We start from the raw sequence: 26,533 nt of genomic DNA, 5'->3' as shown, positions 1-26,533 counted from the left end.
TAAGCATAATCAACCAATGAATAAAAAAGTCCATGAAAGTTGTGCCAATAATTTGATCATAAACTAATACAAAGTTGGAGGGTTTAGGCCATCTGATTCTTATATTGCAAAACGATTATATTCCTCTAAAATTAAATCTAGAAAAACAGGTAATCGTGGGCTTATTTCTAAGATTTACTTCTTAGCCCTGCCAGTTAAAGTGATGAGCTACAGAATAAACTCTCTTCTCAGTGAAAACATAAGTTCTTTAAAGAAAATGAAGTAAAAATTGACTTGATGTGAAGTCTGTGAGACAAATGTAGAGTAGACAAAATTCTTTTCCCTCACCATCAGAGATAGAAAACCAGCCTTGCCAAGCCTTAGGAGAAACCAGAAAGGACAGAGAAAGGCGTGTGCTAAACCATTACCTATTCAGTTAAACATAAAATTAAAAGACTCAAGGGTCTCTTTCCTTTGAAAAAAAATATAAAATGGTTCAAAACAATGGGTCACCGCCTCTGTATATACCGCCTTCCTCCTAACCAACCATAAAAATACTGATTTGGAAAATATGAGAATCATTTCACGAGCTACAAGAAAAAAATGTTTCCATCGAGATCGTTTTCAGAAGGCACTCAGCAGATGTCAGGGTTAGTTCTCCCCACCTTCCTCAGGGACTCTATGGTATGTGATGATAAAACAGTTGCATGGTTTTCCAATATCATCAAACTGCTTATCCAAGGCTGGCTGGGCTGGCTCACTCACAGGGATGGCCCAGGCCCACCAGGTGGCTGCATGTGAGGAAGCACAGGGTCCTCGGACGCGGGCCCCAGGATCAAGTCTGAGCCCCACCTCTGCTGCATCCTAGCAAGTCCAAGTAAACCAGATGGCCTCTCCAAGCCTCACATTCTCACAAATTAAATGGAAATGCTAATGATATATTTATGAATAGTGTTTGCAAGATGCTAAATAAGCTTTTTTAAATTTAAATATATTTTTTATTTCAGAGAGGCAGAGGGAGATTGAAACATCAATGATGAAAATCATTGATTGGCTGCCTCTGCATGCCCCACCCTGGGGATCCAGCCTACAACCTGGGCATGTGCCCTGACCGGGAATCAAATTGTGACCTCCTGGTTCATAAGTTGACACTCAACCACTGAGCAACACCAGCTGGGCTCAAATAACTTTTAGGAAAGCACTTCTTGAACTTTAACGAGCTATTTAAATGCTCTTTATCTACAAGTTTGGTGTGGATGAAAAGCAGGCATTTACAATTCTAATCAGTGGGTGGGTGGAAGTAGCTTTGAAATTGCTAATTGAATAATACTAAGAGGTCATCCCATTTTATCTGCTCATTGGTCTAACGGTTAGACTCTAACCAATGAAACTCAACAAAGGGATCTCTGACCCCCCTCTACTTACTCCCTATGTCCATCTTATGACGATACACCATTAAAGAGGTCCTCACTTTCAATATTAATATTTCACATTTGTGACCTCTATCACTATTGGAGAGAACTTTCACGATGCTGAAAAGTCAGCTCTTGGGACAATATTATCTCTGAAACCCCCAACAGGTGTCATGACTGGAAGAAATAACCCCTAAGTTTTGAGCTGGCAATGCCAAAAATAAGGTTCATTTCTAGCCCCATAAACTTTTCTGGTAGGTATAAAAATTAGTTACATCTGACGTGTCTGAGTGGACATCTGACGTTTTTGCCTTCCCAGAATGTCCCTTTGGGTAAAAGAGCTCTCCTCTTTTTAACTTCTCTTAGAACATGGCTTTGGATGGAGCCACCTCCCAGGGATGGGCATGAGAGGCTGCTGGTTTTTCAGACAGGTTTCAGACATACAGACCTGAGAAATATTTACTTAACATAAATAATAACATTCTATTGTGTAAGGTAGAATAGCTTTTCAATTAAAATATTGCTTCAACAGGTTTTTCCTAATGGAGAGAACTAAGGTTTACATATGGCTACTGAACCCTCACCAAAATAAGAAAAAAAAATCATTGCTTTTCAATTAAAGTTTTATGATTAAAGTACATATAAAACAAAAGGATTTATAAAGATGCATTTATAGTTTCATGACTGCCATTTATTTCTGGATCGTGCACAAAACAATTCCATTAATACATTTACTACATTATACATCTCAGTGCTCACAATATGGTCATCATAATTTGGACATTTGAAAGTTAAAAGTATTGTATTCATTGCTGTTAGTACGCTATATGAAGTCAAGCTCCAGGTTACTTATTTTAATTAGGATTCAGACAAATGTCCATGTTTCCAAACACCACACAGAAACTGGAAAAAGTGGCAGAAACGAATGAATGGAAGACAAAATCTTGGGTTCAAACAGCACTATGACTGCAGTGAAGGAAGAGCCAGTGTGCAGCACAGGTTTTTGCATTCTGCCTTGCCTGACTACATTTCACGAACTCGAGACCATAGAGAAGCGGTTCTGGTTCTCAACCTGTGGGTCGAGACCCCTTTGGTAGTCAAACGACCCTTTCACAGGGGTCACCTAAGACCATCCTGCAAATCAGATATTTACATTATGACTCATAATAGTAGCAACATTACAGTTATGAAGTAGCAACGAAAATAATTTTATGGTTGGGTCACAACATGAGGAACTGTATTTAAAGGGCCAGAAGGTTGAGAACCACTGCTCTAGAGCTTTTAACATTCCTCACTCTTTGGGGAAAGGCAAAGGGCAGCATCTTCTTTTGTGGTAGGAACACGAGGCTGACTGTCAGGAGATCTGGGCTAAAAACCTTGGCCATGCCCAAATGACCCTGTGACTTTGTGTAAATGTTCTTGATTTTACAGGTTAGTTTGATCTAAACCAGCGATCACCAATCAGTGGTCAGCGAGGTCCAAAAGGTTGGCAACCACTGATCTAAACCATCTCTGGTGCTAATTTCCAAGTCAGAGGTCCTTTGATTCTTAGGAAACTGTGATCATGAAAGAGCACATGAGACCACACCAGTGGTTCTCAGTGTGGTTCCCACAGCACTGTAGAATTTTTAAGAAATGCAAATTTAGGGGCCCTACCCCAGATCTCTATGATCAGTAATCTCTGTTTTGAGAAGCAAGGTCTCAGGTAATTCTGATGTACACTATACAGTTTGAGAACCACTGGATTAGACCAAAACTACATTTAAGAAATTCACTGATAAAAAAAAAAAAAGAAAAGAAATTCACTGTAGTTCCAAACACAAGATAAAGCAAATAAATCTAAACTCCATCATTAGTCTCAGTTGATCGGCTACACATTAATTTCCAGGCTTATGAAAAAGTCCTGAAATCATTCTTTGAAAGTCCTGAAATGACACAGTCACAGAGGTAAGAGGTAGGGCAATTTTAGCTACAACTAGCCAATGAAACTTAGTTTTACATCTAATTAGGAAAGATTTTAAATTATTTCTCATATTTCCAAAGCTCTTTATCGTTTAAGAAAAAAGTTCATTTCCTAACCATAAAGACTTCCTCTTTAATTCTATGAATAATTACTTAATAAAAGGCATATTCAGGTTTATCACATATGCTAAAAGATGAACTTAATCAAAACAAAATATTGTAACAGTACATGGCACAGGATTTTTACACCACTTAACATAATAAAGTGAAGTTTTGAGTTATTCTGCACATTATAGTAGCTATAGCTGCTTTTCATGACTGCTTTGGTTTTTAATTTCTAATGTTATAAGAACCAAAAAAAATTCATAATATGGACATAGTGGCTCCATAATCTACTCTGAAAAATATATAATTAAATATGTAATGTGTTATGTATAAAATATATAAATAACTATGATAAATTATTAGACAAATTATTAAATACATACTACTTTACCTTGCTAAAGTATCCTGATCTCTCCTAAATTATTAGGTCACCACACACCAAGAGGTTTTCTTAACTTCACAATCCATTTAGTCTTTATTTTCTGAGATTAATAAGAATTAGGCTATTTAGAGAAAAAGACCTCCTCATCAATGGCTCCATGCCGTTTTTAGACATGGTTCCCATGACACCAAAAGGAAGCTACATCGTGGGTCAAATGCCTCAAACAATACAATGAAAATCACTGATTTGGAAAATGCAAAAATCTGAAATATATTTTTCTTTCTTTCCAATTATTTCAGGTTTGAAAAAAATGACTCAGGAATAAGCAAAACTAATGTGCCAAAACCAAAGCCCCTGAGTCCAGAGAAGAGATTAACCAAAGAATTTATATGCCTATATGCATTGCCCATGGACACAGACATTAAATAGAGTGGTGAAGGACTAGGGTGGGGTGGGAACTGGGTGCAAAGGGGGTAGTGGGGGTACAATACTGCAGTACTCTCAACAATAAAGATTTTAAAAAGGAAAAAAAATCTGTTAATGAGGTATCTTTTTGGATTTCTTTTGCTACAACAGAAACTTAGCTCTTAAAGCACTTATCCAATGTCACTGGACTTGTTATATTTTATTTGAAAACAAAGTCATTCCTACAGGAAGGCAGCTTAAACTTGGGAAGATGTCACTACAAGAGAAGGCTTACACTCACTGCAGTCACCTAGGACTCAGGTGCCAGTGCCGGCTTGCCCTGAATGGGTTTACTTCAGTAAGTCTAACAGCACAGCACGGCTCAGGAAATGCTAAACGCGCTGGCATACAACTGTACATTTAACACTGGACTGTATCCTCACTGCATTTTTAAAGCTTAACAAACTGACTGCAGTGATAAACTCCAGGTGCACCCAGGAGACACCATGTTAGACAAAAGAGCTGTTCAGTTACATCTTTTACAACAGGTAGAGGTGTGCCATATCAGGAAACACTTAACACTGGTAAATTAAGCATTTTTTTACAAATTTTTCTCAATGTGTGTTCAGATGTTGGATTTCTATAATATTTCCGCAAATATTCTATAAACCAATAACCTGAATTGGTTAGAAAGGATGACGAAATGAATGCAGTATTTAATATCGTTTTTATTTGCTTAATTTGGTAAATGTAGAATGTAATGGTTTCAAGGAAAACTCTGGATTATTCAGTCACAGCTCAACAGTTAACATGATTCAGAAGAACAGTCTTATCTTCAATATCTACCCACCCTCCCTACACAGACACATCTATAGACATCCATGTACATATATATTAGTTCTCAAAAGCTCAGGATTCTCAACAACTCTAGAATTTAGATTTTATATTCTCACACACTTCAGAATTATCCATCTGATGCAGGATATCACCATGAGGAAATAAAAATTCATGCAATGATACTCAGGGTTTCCTTTAAAAACATAAATCCAATACTTGATGATTCAATGCTGTATGAAATGCATTGAATAGCTAAAATAAAACAAGTGCCAATTTTATCATGAATTAATAATATATTTATTGTCTTGAAACCAAACAGGCCCAAGTTTCTTTCTATCTTTATGAGTCAGCTCTCTATAAACTCATTTCTTCCAAACTTCTCGTGTTAATAAAAATCAAGATAGTTCATTTCTTCTTTGCATTTACAAGAGACAGCAGAGGGCTCACGGTAGGTATGTTCTGGATGAATCAGAGTCAGAAAGTACTTCTTCTTGAGTAGAAGTTTCATAATCTGCACTTTCAGCTAATTCAATATCTAACTCATCATTACTCTCGGCACTGTAATCAACTTCTTCGAGGAATCGAGGTTCATCTTCATCCAAAACGTAAGTGGTGGGGCTGCAGCCAAAGCACACAGAACATACAAGGCTTCATTAGGTTTTAAGGTTCTAATATAAGATTGTTTGAACACACTGGAGTAACTTGGATTTCAATGTAATAAATCTGGTTGGGCCAACTTTAAAAAGGTTATCCAAATGAACAAATTAAGAGATTTATAACAGTTAAAACCTCCTTACATTGATAATAAAGGGTGAAATGCTAATTTTTAATTATATTACAAGAGTGTCAATATACATCCTACAATTAGAGAGCAACAAAAAACAACAGACTCTCATTAGATTACTTCTTTGAAGAGTTTCATCTATAAAACAAGCAACAGATAATTTCAGTAGGCTTTATAAGAAACTGTGGGTAGCCCTGCCCAGTGTGGCTCAGTTGGTTGGGGTGTCGTCCTGCGCACCAGGAGATTGCCAGTTCGATTCCCAGTCAAGGGTACGTGCCCGGGTTGCACGCTCAGTCCCCAGTGAGAGTCAGCTGGTCGATGTTGTACTCTCACATCGATGTTTCTTTCTCTCCCTCTCCCTTCCTCTCTCTCTAAAAATCAAGAAAATAAAAAATAAAAAAAAGAGAAGAAACTGGGTATTTAATTGGTTCCTCCAGTAATGCACTGACATCACTTCTAAGTCTGTAAAGCGATTATTTGCCATAAAAACATATACCCATCCTCAGTTTCTATTGGTCAAGAATAAAAATTAAAAACAAGTGAACATTCCATATTCATATTACTTACTTTCCCTGGGGACACAGAATAATATATTTGCTTAAAAGCACTAAGTGCTTCTACATATTTCATCAGGTACATTGTTTGGGATTAAGACAATCTTTCCACTAGGGTATATATTATTTTCTCTTCAATAAAATAGCAGTATTCTTATTTTCCTCATTTGAGAGATTACACACACACATACACAGACATACTATCAACAAAACACTACGGCAGCATTTCAATGTCCCCATTTTGTACCCAAACTATCTTAATTTCATATAGATGTATGTTCGTTTATATCCCACCTGCTTCCAAATGGATTTCCCATCCCTGGTGCAATTAAAAGCTACAAAATCAGACAATAAAAAGGGAACAATAATCTGTTAAAATGAGCAGAGAAGCAGATGTTATTAGACCCCTAAAATGAAAGAATTCGTGCAACTGAATATCAAATTCGGTCCAGATAGCTGCAAGTTTGGGCAAGAAAAACAAGTGAATGGATTATAAGGTTCCAATTTTCTGAGAGGAAAAAGCAAACTCATCTGGTAAGAATATCCTTTTTCCTAGAATTTTTTTTAAAATAATTAAATCTTTATTGTTCAGATTGTTACAGTTGTTTCTCTTTTTTCCCCCCATAGCTCCCCTTCACCCCGTTCCCATCCTGCCCTCTGCCCTCACCCACCCCCCCACTGTCCTCATCCATAGGTGCACGATTTTTGCCCAGTCTCTTCCCACATCCCCCCCTACCCCTTTCCCCCCCAAGAATAGTTAGTCCACTCCCTTTCTATGCCCCTGATTCTATTATAATCACCAGTTTATTCTGTTCATCAGATTATTTATTCACTTGATTTTTAGATTCACTTGTTGATAGATGTGTATTTATTGTTCATAATTTGTATCTTTACTCTTTTCTTCTTCTTCCTCTTCTTAAAGGATACCTTTCAGCATTTCATATAATACTGGTTTGGTGGTGATGAACTCCTTTAGCTTTTCTTTTATCTGTGAAGCTCTTTATCTGACCTTCAATTCTGAATGATAGCTTTGCTGGATAAAGTAATCTTGGTTGTAGGTTCTTGGCATTCATCACTTTGAATATTTCTTGCCACTCCCTTCTGGCCTGCAAAGTTTCTGTTGAGAAATCAGCTGACAGTCGTATAGGATTCTCCCTTGTAGGTTACTGACTGTCTTTCTCTTGCTGCTTTTAAGATTCTCTCTTTGTCTTTTGCTCTTGGCATTTTAATGATGATGTGTCTTGGTGTGGTCCTCTTTGGATTCCTTTTGTTTGGGGTTCTCTGCGCTTCCTGGACTTGTAAGTCTATTTCTTTCACCAGGTAGGGGAAGTTTTCTGTCATTATTTCTTCAAATAGGTTTTCAATATCTTGCTCTCTCTCTTCTTCTGGCACCCCTATAATTCAGATGATGGTACGCTTGAAGCTGTCCCAGAGGCTCCTTACACTATCTTCGTATTTTTGGTTTCTTTTTTTGTTTTGCTTTTCCGGTTGGGTGTTTTTTGCTTCTTCGTATTTCAAATCTTTGGCTTGATTCTTGCGATCCTCTAGTCTGCTGTTGGAACTCTGCATAATATCTTTTATTTCAGTTAGTGTATGCTTAATTTCTAGTTGGTCCTTTTTCATACCCTCGATGGTCTCACTAGATTTCTTGAGGATCTCACTACATTTATCGGCGGTCTCACCCGTCTTTTTGAGGGTCTTACTAAATTTGTCGGCGGTTTCTAGAAAGTTCTTGAAAAACCTTAAAAGTGTGGTGTTGAACTCTATATCCAATAGTTTGCTTTCCTCCATTTCTGTCATTTGTGTCCTGTTTCTTTGTCTCTGCATTTTGGCTGCTTCCCTGTGTTGATAGAGTGGCTTTCTGTGCTAGATGTCCTATAGGGCCCAGTGGCTCAGCCTCCCCGATTACCCGAGGTGGACACTCTTGGTGCACCCCTTTGTGGGCTTTGTGCACAGTCTTGTTGCAGTTAAGCCTTGATTGTTGTTGGTATCAGTGGGAGGAATTGACCTCCAGGCCAATTGGCTGTGAGAATCAGCTGTGTCTGCAGTGGGAGAACTTCTGTGCTGAAGACACCCTTCTGGGGCAAGACTTGCTTCAGTGGGGCTTTGGTGCTCACTGAGTCTGCCCCCTGAGTGTGTGTCCCTTATGGATCTGAGGAGTTGTAATCTGGATGGTCCCACTCTGACCACTGGGTACACTGGCTCTTGGATCTAAGGAGGTGCTAATTTAGCCTCTGCCTGAGGCTACCCAGCAGGAGCTACAAAGAGGTCTGCAGATTCCCCTTCCTTTTTTGGGGTTTGGAGGTGCCCAAATGAGGCCCAGCTGTGAAGCAATGCAAGCTGCTGTGGGGCCTTGGGCCTTCTCTTGGAAGTTCTGGGTCTGTCTGGCCCAGCTGCAATTTGTTAGGTAATTTTCAGATTGCAAAGGGCCAGGGCATTCATATGCAAAAGCCTCTGCTGCAGCCTGGGTGGGGCAGGGTCTCAAGGAATCAACAGGGCGGAGCAAGCAGCTATGGCTGCTCCTCAGCCTTGCCCTAAGGGGCCGAGCGTCCCAGTGTCCTGGTAATTGCTGCAAGCACCTCTGAGGGAAAGCCGCCTTCAAGTTCCGAGTTCTGCCTGCTGCCAGACAGTCCAGTTTCTCCCCGTAGGAGTCCTGGGTCCCCAGAGACTTCCCGGAACTGGAGTTCAGAGCAGTCGGGAGCTTGTGACTCCCTCCCGATTCAAAAAGACAACCGCATCCTCAGGTGCCAGCCCCTTTCTGCACGCGCTCGAGCCTCCATACCTCTGCACTTTACTTCCGCAGCTCCTCTGAATCTCGGTATGCTTTTCTCTTTCCTTCTAGCTGTAGAATTTCCACTCAGCCAGCCTTCCTGTAGTTCTGGATGATGTCCGTTTTGTCTTTTAGTTGTATTTTTGAAATTGTTGTGGGAGGCAGCAATTTCCGGTGTTTACCTATGCCGCCATCTTGGTTTCTCCGAATTTTTTTAATTTTGTTCATTACATAAGAGAAAATAATATATTACAAAACCATCTTGACCTTATATATAGCAAACTACCTCTTACTATGATGGAGTAGTCCTGATAAACCAAGCTGATGGCCAGGAGGATTATGGGAGAATTTACAACAGACCTCACACTCATAAAAACAAGTGTGCAGCTTTCAATTATACATCTAAAATATTTATCATGACTCTGTTATATCTTTAGGGGGAAAAGTTAGATTAAAAGAAAAAATTATTTGCCTTTCAAAATGATTATTCTCTTTCTTTTGAAAAACTAATTCACTCCTCTGCTTAACGTTGTTATTTCAAATTTACAGGATGTCTCAGGTGATTCTTAGCATAAATAGAAGACTAGCTGAAGCAAAGGAGGAGGGAAGAGAGAGTGAGGAGAGAAAGCAAGAAAAGACCAATCTCTTGCCACATACTTGTTTGTTTTCTTCCTGGACACTGTCACAATAAGAAATGATCATCCTTATGCCCAGAGAGGACCAGTTTCATACTCCTATTCCACTCTGGTAACCCATACTGGTCCTGATGGTTAATCTGCAGATCTAACAAAATCATGTTCCTAGCCTGCCGCTGAAGTATACAGAGTACCTCCAGCAATGGTGATGGGGCTGGGCCCTCAATGCTAACTTATGTACTGGGAGGTGGAGGGTGAGCAGTAGAGGGGAGAGGGGGAGGAGCGATCAGATCTAGGTTTAAGGAACTGGAGGAATACTGAGAGAGAAGAAAGGGAAGGAAGATTAAACCCCTCACTCCACGGAAAGCAGCCTTCTTACTGCTATTCCAGCTGCCACTTTCCAGTCTGTTTTTTCTAGGTCTCTCTGCTGAGCTGACTGTGGGGGAAATTCTGACTCTCCTCTGTCTCTTCTCAATGCTGATCAAGTGCTCTTCACCCCTTGTGTATGCCTCAAAAGTAGGTGCTCATAACAATGCTCTAACTCAGTGGTTCTCAACCTTCCTAATGCCGTGACGCTTTAATACAGTTACTCATGTTGTGGTGACCCCCAACCATAAAATTATTTTTGTTGCTACTTCATAACTGTAATTTTACTACTGTTATGAATCATAATGTAAATATCTGACATGCAGGATGTATTTTCATTGTTACAAATTGAACATAATTAAGCATAGTGATTAATCACAAAAACAGTATGTAATTATATATGTGTTTTCCGATGGTCTTAGGCGACCCCTGTGAAAGGGTCATTCGACCTCCAAAGGGGTCGCGACCCACAAGTTGAGAACCGCTGCTGTAACTGCTCTTTCTTGTATGCATGCCTTCGCTGAATGACTTCATGTATTTTAATTTACATTCTGATCATTTCCAAATCCAAATGTCTAGCCCCAGCTTCTGCCTTGAATTTTCCCTGTGTATGCCTGGACTTGCTAGTATAGTCACATGTCTATCTCACAGGCACCTTGTGAATGTGGCACGTTCAACTGATGTGGCGAGTTCATTGTTCTCCCCACCAAGCCAGCTCCTCTTGCGTTTTCTCAGTATCATTCACTGAGTCATAAAACCAGAATTCTCAGCAAGCAAGTCCTGCCAATGACTGTCCAGACCACGCCTTACCGAACACTTTACAGGTCTTCACTTACAGGACACTGTTTCCTCTGTTTAGGACATACTCCCCATCTTCCTTCTCACCACTCACATTTCTTTCAAACCGCAGCTTGTGCTCATCTTTACATGTCTTCCTTTCTTAAAGCCCAGCTTGGGATAAGAGCCCTTTCTCTTTATTCCCTTTGCACCCCGCACAAACATTCCACCTGATCGATACTCAGATGCAGTTGAAACCATCTACCTGTGGGGGCCTGTGTTCTCAGTACTAAGTCGTAAGCATTTTAAAGTCAGAAACTGTGACTTACCCATCTTAGTACCACCTGGCAGCTCCCAGAAGTGCCTGACACATTGCAGGCCCTAAACAAATGTCCACTGCATTGTCTATGAGGAGCCACAAGGTCTGCAAGATCAGTGACTTTCACATCACCCTCTCCCACTGATTTCACTTTAGTAAAAAAATTAAGGCACAAGACCAATCACAGCAATTCAGTTTCACTTTTATTAATAATTACAACATACGTTTTAAACACTTTACAATTTAGGAAGTACCTTCACACACATTATCACACAATAACCATCACTTAGAGAAAGATTTTAAGGTAATTTGCCCTAGGGTTATAAAATAATTAATCCCTTTCCATTAGTAGATAGGAATTCAAATATTATTTCAATCATAAAAAATGTCTAATCAACATTTAATTCTTTCCCATTGCTGTAATTTTGGTTTTCCACCACTATTTCCTCATTTCCCTCATTTTCTTCATGTAAGTTTACTCCTTTTTCCCTGTTTTTGCTTCATTCTCCAACAGCTGTCCTAGACACACTTGCCTTAACAGCCTTTTACTCTGGATTTTAATTCTTAGTGTAAAGATGACAAAGTCAAAAATTCAATATGGAACATTTCATTCTAAAAGAGAATAGCATTTTAGTCTAAATACAAATCCTCCTTGTGCTGCTTCAAGAAAAATACAAAACCTTCACCCAAAGGGCCTTCTCACAGATGAAGGCAGTAAAATTCTCCGCTGCATGGTGTCATCATGATGCAGAAAAGGTTTATAATTGCAACTATTTCTAAAACAGGAAAAAACTGTGCTTCATTCAGATTTAAAGTTTTATAGCTATCTTCATATTAAGCCATTAATAAGCACTGCACAAAATTAAACCTAAAGAATTCACCATCTTCCTCAAACGTATACCCGTCTACTTCCATTAGAGCTGATTGGCCATCCGAGACATCAGGATGTAGATCTTCAGCTCTGTTACCTATACAAGCATGAAAGAAACAAAACACTGTATATGGAGTCAGAAATTCTCTTGTGCCTCTTCTCTTCTACTAACCAGCCGCGTCTTAAGCAAGTCTCTCTCTCCAAGCACCCGTTTTTCTCACACGTGAAGCCGAGATAACAATATCAGCCCTATGACCTCACAAAGTTGTTTGCCTCAAATTAGGTAGTAAATATGAAAGCATTTGTGAACTCTTAAGCTGTACAAATATAAAATGTTATTATGACATTAATAAAACCTACCTTGTTAAAGAAAAGAGTAAATCAATCCTTTCTCGATTCCTAAAGAGCCCACACAAAGAGCTGCCCCAGGCCAATAGGACTAAAAATACTACCTTATCTTTGTAACTCTGGAGTCCCTCCTTAATCTCACGTTGGGCTACAATTTTGAGACCAACCTACCTATTTTAAAACAGCACAATAAAGATATCCTGGAGTAGAATTTCATGCACAAACAATTCCATGGCCCAAAGTCTCAGCAATTTGTGACTTGCTGATTGTATCTTTGGGATGAAATGTCATGTCTAACGTGGCAGAAAATATCTATGCGCATAAATATTAGAGAATATTTTACTTATATAATTTGATTCCTAGCTTATAAGAGAGATAGCATCTCCTAAATATCACAAAGTGAATAAAATCATCCATAGAAAATACAAGGAACAACTCTGTCCATCTTAAGTGATAGACATATAAGGATACATGTAAGTACTTGCACACACTTGCACATGCTCATACAAACACTCAGACTTAGTGTACAGAATATCTAACAAGAGAATGTTACCTATTTGGAGGGGGAAGCTAATTTACACATACTTTGTTGGAAAGTATGTTTGTTGGAAAACTGAAGCCACTCGTTTTCAGTTACTTGGAAGACACAAGATATAACCAAAGTACAGGGGAATTCTGGAGTTAGACCTGGATGCATTCCTGGCTCTGTTGGGAATTATTAGATGGATGACCATGGGTAAATTCATCTCTAAGCCTCAGTTTCCACACACATACAAAGGGATTACAATACCAGCTGTCTCTGATCATTCTCAATAAAACACTAAAATCTCTGAGATAATAATCAAACTTAACAAATTCAGAATGGCACACGTGTGTTGGGGGTCCCACTCTGGGCTGAGTGATTTTCTACGAAGACTTACAGGATTCAGCACACACTTAAGACTTATACAGTGAAAGGATACAAAGCAAAATCAATCAAGGGAAAGGGTGCTTGGGGCAAAGTCCATAGGCAACCAAGGTCAGGCAAGGGCAGCTGCTAAGAGGCAGGGAAGTCCTCAGAGCTTTCAGCAATTTCAAAGAATTGCATGCAAAAAACGGGAGCTCAGGGCTGCAAGCTTCCTGAAAGAAGGGAGTTGCACAGATGTGACCCCAACAGTTTTCCCCTAATGGCACTTGACAAATTTTTTAAAATACATAATACACAAAGCTGAGAAACAGAGCAGAAAGCAGCAAAACAAACGAAACAGAAAATAAACACAAAATTTTTGGCAGAACCGTGGTACTGAGGAAAGAAGTCTTAGGCCTTCAATTTCGACCTCTGGAGGGGAAGGGCTGAACCAAGGATCAAACAGGTTTCACAGGTTTTGCAAACCCACCTCAAGTCAGCTAAGTCCCACACTGGAGTGGAGCCATCTGCCCTACTCTATAGCCTACTAAAGGATAGAATGAATCCTCTTTGAAGGAATATGTATTCTTCCTTATTCTGATATACGATCTTTTTATATTAAAGTCTCAAATAGATACTTATGTGAGAAGAATAACTTTTCTTCCAAGAGGCTACTAAAAATAAAACACACAAATATCTATAAAATATACAGTCAGCAAACTCCTTGTATAGCTAAATCTTAGAGATTAGAAATTACTAGCTTGATACCTATCTGGATCTCAATGATAAGGAGCATTTCCTTCTCTTATTATAAGCCTCAAAGCTTTCATTATAATCTAATCTGGCCTGGGGTCCTGAAGTGCTCATATAAATCCCAAGACTTTGATCTCCTCTGTATCTGTGAGTACAATAGCATTTCATTGACTCAGCACAAAAACACTATCAGTTCACTTGTACTTATAAGCCACTATGATTTCAAGTGGACTGGAAATGTGATATGATCTTCAACTATGTGGCATGATTTATCTGCCTAGAAAATATCCCAACAGCAAGTATAGCTGTAAGAATTTCCTACATGGTAGCAATAAATGACTAAGAAATGCAAACCAGGCTCAACTATGTGCATCACAGCTATTAACTAGAAAGATCTTTTAAGATTGGCTTGATTAAATGGTAAACTTCACATTAAAGATAAAGCACATTAATACCAGTAAGCTTTACTACAGAGCTATGTGAAAGGGCGAGGGCTACGCCCTCCATCTTGCCCCAGGGTAAGTGCTACGCCCTCCATCTTACCTTGGCCATGTGCTTGGCAAGGAGCTTCTTCCCGGAAGTCTAAGCCTCTGCTAGCCACACCCAGGAACAAGACACCAACTTGCACCTGGCCAATCAGCAAGGCCCACAGCCCTTTCTCCTCCCCTTACTCCAACCCCCTATAAAACCCCTCTCCACACAGAGTTCTCTCTCTCTGCTTCCTGCTGCTGTGTCGGCGAGGTGGGGGAGCCGAGCTAGCTTGAATACAGACTCTTATGCTTTTGCATCGGACATGGCTGGCTCCCTGGTGTGGTTTCTTGGGGGTCCTGAAATCTGGGCATAACACTATGTATTAGATATTACTGTTAACATGTGGCCCCAAGTCATCTATATTGACAGAGACCCTCTCCTTGACCAAACTTAAGTCAGGCTCCTCTGAGTCCTCTTGAGAAGTAGGCCCTGACCGTGGGCTGTGTCCTTAGTCCAGTGGCTCTGCCTTCTTAGTCCAGTTTCAGCAAGAATCCTGCTGAGTCAGTTTATCGAAAATCCCTCTCCCTCAACATCAAATCACCCTGGCCTGATTTCAGCAAATATTCTGTCAAGTCCGATTAGCCAACATCTCCCACAGCCCCGATGTTTCAATCCAACAACCCCCACTCTACTCCTTGGCTATAAACCTCCACTTTTCCTTACTGTATTCGGAGTTGAGCCCAATCTCTCTCCTCTCCTGCAAACCTCATGTAGCAGTCCTCCTGAACAAAGCCTGGTTCCCATTCTTCAAAAAGTATCATGAATAATTTTTTCTTTAACAATATTAATTTAACTTTCTCAGGAAAAAAGTTCCTACATATGTATAAACACTAGCTTCACATAAAGAAAATGTGGATAATACAGAGTTTAATATTTCATCCTAGTGTTAATAGTCTATAGCAATCAATATCTTTAATACTACTTTGTAATAACTTCAAGGCAGTCTCTTATGATGACAGGGTCAGTACAGCCTTTAAACAAGGGACAAAATGATGTTAACTGGCCCACCGACCTGTACTTACTCCCTATACCTTATCAGCAAGGTACTCTACCTTTATCACAACACATCAAATTAGGTTTTTAAAAATTTTAATACAAAATAGGAGTAAAACTAAGCATATTTTAAAGGCATTCTCTAGCTTAAGTTCTATTTATTTTACTAGTTGTATTAGGAACAATTTCTCATCAAATTTTCTAATGTTCATGCTGTATGCATAAAAAGGGATTAATACATGCTTCAACAAGGATGAACCTCGAAACAAGCAAGGTGAAAGAAGCCAGACACAACAGGTCACCCATTGTATTATTCCATTTATTTGAAATATCCAGAATAGGTAAATCCACAGAGACAGAAAGCAGGCTAGTGGTTGCCAGGGGCCAGATATCACTGCTTAATGGGTATGAGGGTCTCCTTTGGGGGGTGAGGGGAGAACAAAAAGTTTTGGAATTATATAGAGGTGACAGGTGGTTGCACAAAATTTGAATGTACTAAAACGCCATTTTATTGTTCACTTTAAAATGCTATGTGAATTTTATCTCAATTTAAAAAAAAGTTCAAATACTGTTTGATTGTAAGGCAGTAATTAGGCTTCATTTCAACATGGGCACATTTTGTATTATGATAAAACACTATACAAAATTTGGTATTTTTCAACTTTACTTTTCTATAATGTTTTAAACATACTCAAATTTCAAATACTTCTTCCATATGCCCAATATACTAAAATTTAGTCATCAATGCAAAATCCTAATGAGAAATACTGTTAAACTAGAGGCCCGATGCACAAAAATTTGTGCACTCGGGGGGGTCCCTCAGCCCGGCCTGTGCACTCTCACAGTCTGAGACCTCTCAGGGGATGTCCACCTGCTGGCTTAGGCCTGCTCCCCAGGGGATTGGGCCTAAGCTGGCAGTCAGACATCCCTCTGGCAGCCCGGGAGCCCTTGGGGGATGTCCACTTGCCAGTGGGGAGCAGGCCTAAGCTGCAGTCATACATCCTTAGCGCTGCTGAGGAGGCAGGAGAGGCTCCCGCCACCACTGCTGTGCTGGCAGCCATCAGCCTGGTTTGTTTTGTGGCTGAGCAGAGCTCCCATTGTGGGAGCACACTGACCACCAGGGGGTAGCTCCTGCATTGAGTGTCTGCCCCCTGGTGGTCACTGTTTGTCATAACACCAGTCATTCCCAGTGGTTCTGCTGTTAGGATCAATTTGCATATTACCCTTTTATTATATAGGATTATATAGGATAGAGGCCTGGTGCACAGGTGGGTGCTGGCTGGTTTGCCCTGTAGGGTGTCCCGGATCAGGGTGGGGGTCCTGCTTGGGTGCCTGGCCAGCCTGGGTGAGGGGCTGCTGGCTGTTTGCAGGCTGGCCACGGCCTCCGGAAACCCAAGCTTCCCAGTCCCTCCTTTTTTTCTTTTATTTTTTTCAGCGCCTCCTTGAGGGGAGGGAAGCAGGTATCTGGGATTTATTTATTTTCTATAATTGAAACTTTGTAGCCTTGAGCGGAGCCCAGGGCCGGACAGAGTGGGCGGGAAGCTTGGCTTCCTCCATCGCGGGGGGCAACCCAAGCCCCCTGCTCGCTCCAGCTCTGTCGCCACCTCCATCTTAGTTGGGTTAATTTGCATACTCGCTCTTGATTGGCTGGTGGGCATGGCTTGTGGGTGTAGCAGAGTGGTGGAGTGATGGTTAATTTTCATGTTTCTCTTTTATTAGTGTAGATGTTTTATTGGTTCTCAAATTCTTTAAATGAGTGGTACTGAGAAAACTACTTAATAGTTCAGGTGACATGTAAAATAACACTTTTGCTAAGTACAAAAGGATTAAGGAAAAGATGTCTAAATCCTTCCTAATTAACTACAATTAATAACTGAAAAGATAAATTTCACATCAGATAAGACCCAGCCTAAGAGAGCATGGGTGAATTAAAAGTTAAAAAAAAGCCCAAACACAGCACAGAGAGACAAAGAGCAGAAACTTATTCATGAGAGTAAGACACAGAAGATCTATGAAAAGGTCAAACTTAAATGTAAATGGAGTCCCAGAAAGAACATAATGGGGCAGAATCAATGTTTGAAGAGAAAATGGCTAAGAATTCCCCTAAATTGATGGAAGATATCCAGCCACAGATTTAAGAAACCTTGTAAAACCCAGGCAAAATAAATAAAATACTAAGTAAAACCCCCACATACCAAAGACTAAGAGAAATTCATAAAAGCAACTTAGCCTTAAAAGATAGATTACATTCAAAGGGCAACAATCAGACTGGTACCTCACTTGACAACTTAATAGTGGAAGACCAATGACAACAGAATGGCTCTTCAGTGAAGGACAGTGTTACCTATCCAGCAAAAGCATCCCTCAAAACTGAAGATGAAGACTTAATAGTATTCTTTGAACAAAAGAAAAATTACTTCAGATAAAATCTGAAATATAGAAATAAATGAAGAGGAAAGAGGGGAAGAGGGCAGTATATGTATGGGGAAATCCAAAGACTGCATAAAATAGTAATAATGTCTGTAAAGTTTAAAATATTAATAGTATACTCATAAAATATCTGACAACAGCAGCACATATATTGAGAGAGAGTTAAATGGAGTTAACATGTTCTAAGGATCCTATATTGTCCAAGAAAAGATAAAAGTACAAATCTGTATTGACTCTGATAAATTGAGAATGTGTGAATACCAAGTATCCATTAAAAAAATTAAGAGGATAAAATCAATATAAACCTGAAATCAATCTAAAATCTATCAATCAAAAAAAGGCAAAACAAACAAAAACCACAGGGCAAGTGAAACAAATAGCAAACAATAAGATGGTAGAGTTAAGTCTAAATATGTCAATAATTATAATAAATGTAAATGAACTAAATATTTCAATTAAAATATGACTGTCAGATTAAAATTTATAAAAACAACTATGTCCTAATTATGAGACATTTTTAAATATAAAGAGACAGAGGTTAAAAACAAACATTAAATAAAAAGAAAGTTAGTTATAGCTTATATACATAGTAATACCAACACGATTTAAGAATCTGTGAGCTTTTTAATATAAAGTCTTACATTCAGAGGTTTCAAGGTTTCTAAGTAAAATAATTTTACAGATCAGTTTTTGAGCTTTATTAAACTTGTAATTAGTTTTTAGATTTCCATTGTTATTTATAAAAGTAAACTATATTTACTGAATGAAGCATTGTAGATATACTTAAGAGAATAACTGAAAACTTAGCTATACATATAAAAGTCAAGCGACTGGGACACTAGAACAACCGCTTGCTTTGAGCCCACTGTGGCCCTGATCCCCTCACCCCCACACCCAGATCAGGGGCAGGGCTGGCCAGCTGACCACCCATGGCCCCTCCCCCCAGCCAGCCCGGCCCCAATCAGCGCGGGCAGGTCAGACCCCCCCCGTGCACGAATTTGTGCACCGGGCCTCTAGTTTTTCATAATTATCATAGATTAAAATGCAGTATTTTTCAGCCTTAAAAAAGAAGGAAACCTGGCCAGTGTGGCTTGGTTGGTTGGGTGTCATCCCATACACGGAAAGGTTGCTGGTTCAATTTCCTGTCAGGGCACATGCCTGGGTTGCAGGCTTGATCCCTGGTAGGGGGCGTGCAGGAGGCAGCCAATTGATACTATGGTCTCACATTGATATTTCTCTCTTCTCCCTTCCTTTCTCTCTAAAAATCAATAAATTATTCTTTTTTAAAAAAGGAAATATTTTAATTTGCTACATGGATGAACCTAGATGACATTATGCTAAGTGAAATGAGCCAAAAAATATATATATATATTGCATGGTGTAACTTCAATGTGAAACCTAAAAGAAAGGAAAAAAATGGAACTCATAGGAACAGAGTAGAAAAGTGGTTGCCAGGGGATGGGGGTAAGGAAATAGGGAGAGGTTGGTGAAAGGATATAAACTTTCAGTTCTAAGATGAATAAGGTCTGAGGAAGTGATGGTGACTATAGTTGATAATACTAGATTGTATAATTGAAATTTGCTAAGAGAGTAGAACTTAAATATTCACACACACACACACACTCACACAGATAAATGTGTACAGTAATGGATGGATATGTTAATAACTCAATATGGGAAATCTTTTCACAATGTATACATATATCAAATCATCACATTGCATACTTCAAATATCTTATAATTTTATTTGTGAATTATACCTCAACATAGCTGGGGTAGGGGGAGAATAAATGAAATAACTTCAAAGGAGGCTTCTACACATCAGTGAGAACAACTAACAATCTTTATATTAGCTTCCGTTATTGTTTAGCAGACACTTTCAAGGGTAGAAAATTCAGGTGATCACTCTGTCAAATATCACAGTGAACAAAGTTCTAATTGATGTTTTACTATACTTAAAACTGCTAAGTTGATATATATAATAGAGCATGGTAATAATTAAATCTGATGACAAGTCAATATCTAACAACAAAAATTAAGGTTCTGTATAATGACAGTATTTTTACTCATATACATCAAACTATAAAATGCTAAGTTCTAATATTATGATTAAGAACTATGATACTGAATTGTTTCTGATCCTATAGCTGATCAAATTTTATATACATTGAATTTTAGGAACTAAAATTTACCTATTTAGAAGAATATTTGGCAGACACGGTTCAAGTTTCAAAGGCATACTAAATTATCTATTTCTGGTATATGTAACCAGAAAATTATATGATTGGAAAGTTATATGATGTGTGTAGATAACAAAATAGACTTCCTTTTAAAGTATGAATCCTAATTCTAAAGCCCTCTTAATTTAAATATTACCTGATATACATACTATTTTCCACACTGCTTTTTTGGGAGGTTAAAGGTAAACCATTAAGATCACTAAAAACAGCATTAAAAATATAAGAATATTTCATTAAAATTTCATCTAAAAATCAGTATTAAAGAATCAAGAATATTATTACAACTTGGAATAAATATTAAATGTGTAAACTTAATTATAGTAATCTTAAAAATGTTCTTAACTGTCAAAATCTCTGTGCCTTTTCTATGCTTCACTGATTTAACGAAGTCTAATAGAATACTACAAGGTAACAACAGAATAAACAAGTGTGCCTTACCTAGTTACTTTGCAGCTTGATTCAATCAAGTCATTTTCAAAGTCAAGCAGGCTGGAAGGCAGACTATATTCCAATGGGGATGTCAGTCTTTTCAAACGCAATAGACCAACACAAAATTTTGCTCCCATCTCTTCCAATTCTCGAGTACCAATCTGTAAGCCCTGAATATAAAGCAATATTATATGTGTAACTATGATGTTTGCTATCCTCTGGATGTATCTCATTAAAATTACATAAAAGGAATTTACAATTACATTAATAAGATTAGAAGATTAATATTTTGTATGGACCTAGGACTCAACAAACAGAATGTCTTAGCAATACCAGATATTCTAAGTCATAAAGAAAACTGTCTTTAAAAATCATTTCTAAACTATTCTTATTCATCAAATGCAAACTATTTTTACTAATGCACTGGGAAGAAAAAAATACATAAAAATTTTGTGCTTATGTTACTCTTAGAGTTCATGTGTGAAAATAGATTTTTACAAAATCTCGCTAATATTTCTTCTGATCCACTACTCTGGATGCCAATGTTGAAATATTATAGTGTTAAAATCAAGGCTCCAATTTGTATACTTGAACATTATAGGTACTTTTATTGTATGATAAACAAATAAAAGAAAGGTAACTATGTCAAAAAAGAAACAAACAAATCTAAGCCAATGAGGTATTAGTAAAATAAGTTCCTATATTCCATGTCAATTAAAAATGCCCATTTCAAATTTTGTCTATTAAAGCAAAGAGAAAATTTCAGCACAACCCCCATACCCTTTATACACAAGAGTTTTCAACTAACAATGTAAGATTTACTGGAAGTTAAATGTAACCATGCAAAAAGATAAAAATGGAGTGTAAATCAAGATTTTGCTTATCATGTAATTTTCAGATAAAAATAAATCTCTAAAATAAGTGAAATTCTTATACCAATAAAAGCTGGATGTATAGATGAGAGCTGACATAATTTAGAGAGAAGGTACTGTAAAACAACTTTTCAATGACAGGACTAAAGGCACAGGCTAAGTGAAGAAAATAAATTGTAAAAACTATTACTTAACCTACATGCCTTTATAATAATGACTGATTAATTGATTGATATTTAATGAGTTTAGACATCTTAATTTAAGAGCTTTAGAAAGGTTATGCCTATTTCTGAATTAATTCATAGGAAAATAACATTTACAGCCTAAAATACAGTAATATATAAGAACATTCTCAGAGTGAAGAAATCTTTTTTAAACAATATAATTAGACTCACACAACTTATCCTACCCAATAAAGAGGTAATATGCAAGTTGACCATCACTCCAACACACAAGATGGCCGCTCCCATGTGGTCAAAGATGGCCAGCAGGGGAGGGCAGTTGTGGGCAATCAGGCCAGCAGGGGAGGGCAGTTGGGAGGGACAAGGCCAGCAGGGGAGGACAGTTGGGAGGGACCAGGCCAGCAGGGGAGGGCAGTTGGGAGGGACCAGGCCTGCAGGGGAGGGCAGTTAGGGGGGGCGACCAGGCCTGCAGGGGAGGGCAGTTAGGGGGGGCGACCAGGACAGCAGGGGAGGGCAGTTGGGGGGGACAAGGCCGTCAGGGGAGGGCAGTTAGGCATCGATCAGACTGGCAGGCAGAAGCAGTTAGGGGGTAATCAGGCAGGCAGGCAGGTGAGCAGTTGGGTGCCAGCAGTCCTGGATTTTGAGAGGGATGTCTGTCTGGGTCCCAGACTGGAGAGGGTGCAGGCTGGGCTGAGGGACACAGACACACACACACACACACACACACACACACACACACACACCGTGCACGAATTTCATGCACTGGGCCTCTAGTTAGCTAATATTAATAAGTGTGAAAAGTATAACTATATGCATGTGTGGGGATGGAGGTAGATGGGAATTTTGTACTTTCCACTCAATTTTTCAGTGAATCTGAAACTATTCTAAAAAACAAAGTTTATTAATCAAAACAAGGAAAAAACTAAAAAGAAGTGTATGTTATGATCAAAGAATTGAATTTCAGACATAAAAAAAATTGGCTTAGTGAAACACACTTCTCTTCAAGGACTCTGAATGTCCTCGGCAGAGTTGTCCACTAAAGCAATGATTGGGGGACAGAGTTTGGGGGCTGGAATGGTGCTCAAGCTCCATTTTCTCTCTCATCACCATCATGCCTTTGGCAAACTACAAGTCACTGTTTTACAATACTTGGAGAGAATTCAAAAGTTATTATTACATTTTGGAAGAATATGGTGGTCAACCTAAAACAGAAGCACTGAAATGTCATTAAGTTCTATTCTACCAGGCCCCAAAAGCTTGAAGTTGGTTGCAAAACCTACCTAATCTTCTTCCAGCTTGTTACAGACTGAAAGTCATTACTTAGGCTCTCTCTCCTCTTAAACATTCTGACATCAACTGTAATATGCTTATATTTTTAATACTAACCAATTGGAAGATTTTTAGCTCTTTCAAAACATAAAGTTATAACCATTGTTATGTGAGGTAACTATTAGATTCAGTTCCCTCTTGCCCTATGTCAAAAACAAAACAAAACAGGACACTTAAGAAATCTTTCTGTGCCAAGGCAAGAAAGATGTTCAGGTTTGCTGTTGCAGGTATAAAGTCCAATTCATTGTCCATTAAGTTCTTGATATTTAAAATTTTTAAGTTCAAAGTCACCTAATATTTTATTAGTCTTAAGTTTCAAAAGCAGAGTTTAAACTCAGGTTGTTTCCCAAAAAAGTGTATGGCACTACAGAAAAGTAGTCTTAGTAAAGAAAAATATTTAGTGAAGGGATATGCATTTAAAAATCAGACACAAGAGGGGGTCAGTGGAGGGGAAAGAGGGAAATCTGAAATACTTTCAACAATAAAATATATATTTTAAAAACTTTATAAATAAGTGTAATGTGTTTATTTCTAAGTGCATAAAAATATATTTATATCCAACAAATTAAAATGATATAAAAATTTGATTAATAATGTATTACTTGCACAACTCATTATAAATTACTAATCAGTATTTATACGTGTACCACAACATTTTCTTAAAAAGTATGAATATAAACATACTCAAGATTTTGTGAGAACCCAAAGCAAACTATTTAGTTCAAAGAAATTTTTTAAATGTTTAAGACTGCATACAATTCAATTTCATCATTACAAATTACATATAACTCAGTATATCATATATATCATGGAATATACACTTGAAAACCTTTGGATTATACATATGAAAAAAAAGTCTTCAAATATTATTTTAAGGCTAGAAGTACTGAAATGTTTTACCTTATATTTTCCCTGATCACAGCCACACAAAGTACTCTCCATGGTATAGCTTCTTTGTACTCCTATCTCCCTCCAAACTACAACACGTGCTGTGGATTCTTTAGATTTTTCCACTACAAAGCTACAGCTACTCATGCAAAATGCTGGGGCAATATGGCTCAGTATCTTAGGCAAAGTCTGCAAAGATAAGAATGACAAAATAGAATATTTCAAGAAATTTTTTAACTTAAAATTTTTCTAAGTTTTTAATCTTTAAAAATGTTCATGAAAGCACAGTGACTAAAGCAGGGTCATGCAGATCTTCTTGCTATACAAAACATCAAAATAATTCTCTTACTAATTTAGAATTTTCTGCTTTCCCAGAAAAATAATCAGAAAATAGAATGGAAGAAAGCATCACATTTACTAGTATATAGCAACCAGTAAGTGCAATAAAACTATGTAAGAAAAACCATGAAGAAAACATGTTTTAAAAAATGAAAAAACTTTAGTCATGAAAGATGGCTTGACTAATTAAGACATTTGCCACTGTAGCCCTAGCTCGTTTTTCAGTCGTTAGAGCATCAGCCTGCGCACTGAAGGGTTTGGGGTTCAATTCCCAGTCAAGGGCATATACCTTGGTTGAGGGGCGTGTGGGAGGCAACTAATAGATGTGTTATCTCTCTCCCATTGATGTTCTTTTCTCTCTCTCTCTCTCTCTCTCTCTCTCTCTCTCTCTCTCCATATATATATATATATATATATATTCCTCCCTTCCACACTCTCTAAAAATCAATGGAAAAAATATCCTCTGGTGAGGGTTAACAACAACCAAAAAAGATTTGCCGCTGTAAATGTCAATCATTCCAAATTAATCAATAAAACTAAGACAATCACAATCAAAATGCCCACAACATTTACAGCAACTTAAAATCATTCTGAAGTTTACCTGAAAGTGTAAATATGGGAATACCCCCTGAGAAATTCTGAAAGAAAAGGCAATGACTGGAGGAATAACCCAGCAGATATTAACCTAAATTATATGCCTAAGGTTAAGTTAAATTGTGATATTGGTGCAGGAATAAATATATCTCTAGAAAAAAAAGATTCAAAATTAGAACCAAAGCTATCTGTTAAAGTTATTACAGTTACTAGAGAAAAGACTGATCACACTAATGCTGACACCACTGGATAGCCACTGAGAAAAACAAGCTCCAGTCACTAATTTTCATTAAATTAACTTCTAATTAGATTGAAATTTTAAATGTAAAATTTTAAAATAAAACTAAAAACAGTAAACACAGAACCATACTTTTAAATCTTGGAATGAGAAAAGTTTTTCTAAACCTTAAAATTCAGAAACCATTTTTTAAGAATTCAACAAATATGATAAAAGTTTTAAATTACTATATATCACAAAAAAATGTACTACACTTGTAATCACATAGTTTAAAAACAATAACTAGGTGACCAGCACAAAAGTAAACAGAAAATATGCGAAAAGGCTATTTTGAAAAAGAGAGAGAGAGATCATACTTGGTCAAACATATGACAAAATACTCATCCTAAAAATTATAGATTCGCAAATTAAAAGCATGAGGTATTTTTTTAACCTGGCAAAAATAATAGTATTATGTAATAAGGGTGTGGAGAAATAGCACTATCATTCATTATATTGGGGAACATCAATTTGTATAATCTTTATGAAGAACAATTTGGCATACTAATCAAATGACCACTAACAGGGGGTAACTGGATAAATAAATTTTGGCACATCCATACAACAAGAACAAAAGCACACAATGGAAATCTTGTGGAATTGTCAGAAAGACTGACACAGATCTCCATGTGAGGACCAGGAAAGATGGCCAACAAACATGTGAAAAAACAAGTAGCTGTGGAGCACTGAAAAACAAACACAACCTTCATGTACTCTAGGTATAATCTATGAATCAATGTGCTCAGAATAGCAAAACTGCTTAATTAGTAACTGTGAGATGACTTTCACTTACTACTGTGAATTCCTCAATTGTTTCCATTTTTTATATAACTCTAACATTTTATTTATTCGGAAAAGAGGAGGAGAGAGAAGCAAAAAGAAAATGTACTTCAAGCTTGCAAATTAACCCAGGGTGCTTGTGTAGGCATAAATGTAGGAGGAGAATGAAAGCACACAGGACTTGAAGCAGTAAGATCTCGTGTCCGTCCTTGGCATACCTCAAAACACACCCAGGCATGTGGAAAAATGGTATGCTACAGATGGCTTTATAAAATCGGCCAAGGAAGGATGTACTGTTTAATCAATGGTTATACAGGAAACTAAATAGGTCCCCACATCTCAGATCAAATAAATTCCAGATAAACATCTACATGTAAAAAGCAAAAACATTTGGAAGAAACATTTAAAATGAAAAATTTGAAACCATAATAGCAAAATGGCAACATAAACAGAATCTGAGTAGTTTATATGTTAAATTATTTTCTGTAGTTGTATGCATGGTTG

General features: G+C 37.9%; 1 protein-coding gene across 5 annotated transcripts in view; it reads right to left on the bottom strand.

Annotated features, from left to right (window-relative positions):
• Positions 1–2,081: 2,081 nt before the first annotated feature.
• The window catches only part of AGTPBP1 (ATP/GTP binding carboxypeptidase 1), a 107,389-nt gene continuing 82,937 nt past the window's right edge, over positions 2,082–26,533 (bottom strand). For 4 of the 5 annotated variants that reach the window (XM_070431412.1, XM_070431413.1, XM_070431415.1 and 1 more), the window contains 3 exons: positions 24,052–24,228; positions 20,778–20,938; positions 2,082–5,700 (listed from right to left, as the gene is read on the bottom strand). In XM_070431412.1, the coding sequence (XP_070287513.1) occupies positions 5,526–5,700; positions 20,778–20,938; positions 24,052–24,228 (513 nt within the window). In that variant the 3' untranslated portion in view covers positions 2,082–5,525. Of the gene's footprint in view, positions 5,701–10,586; positions 12,256–20,777; positions 20,939–24,051; positions 24,229–26,533 lie in introns of those variants that run through there. The other variant, XM_070431414.1, reaches the window with a different exon arrangement.

Source organism: Myotis yumanensis, unplaced genomic scaffold, assembly GCF_028538775.1.
Source record: "Myotis yumanensis isolate MYYU_CA2020_CCGP unplaced genomic scaffold, mMyoYum1.0.hap1 SCAF_12, whole genome shotgun sequence".
NCBI lineage: Eukaryota > Metazoa > Chordata > Mammalia > Chiroptera > Vespertilionidae > Myotis > Myotis yumanensis.
This window is presented reverse-complemented; position numbering and strand designations above follow the sequence as displayed.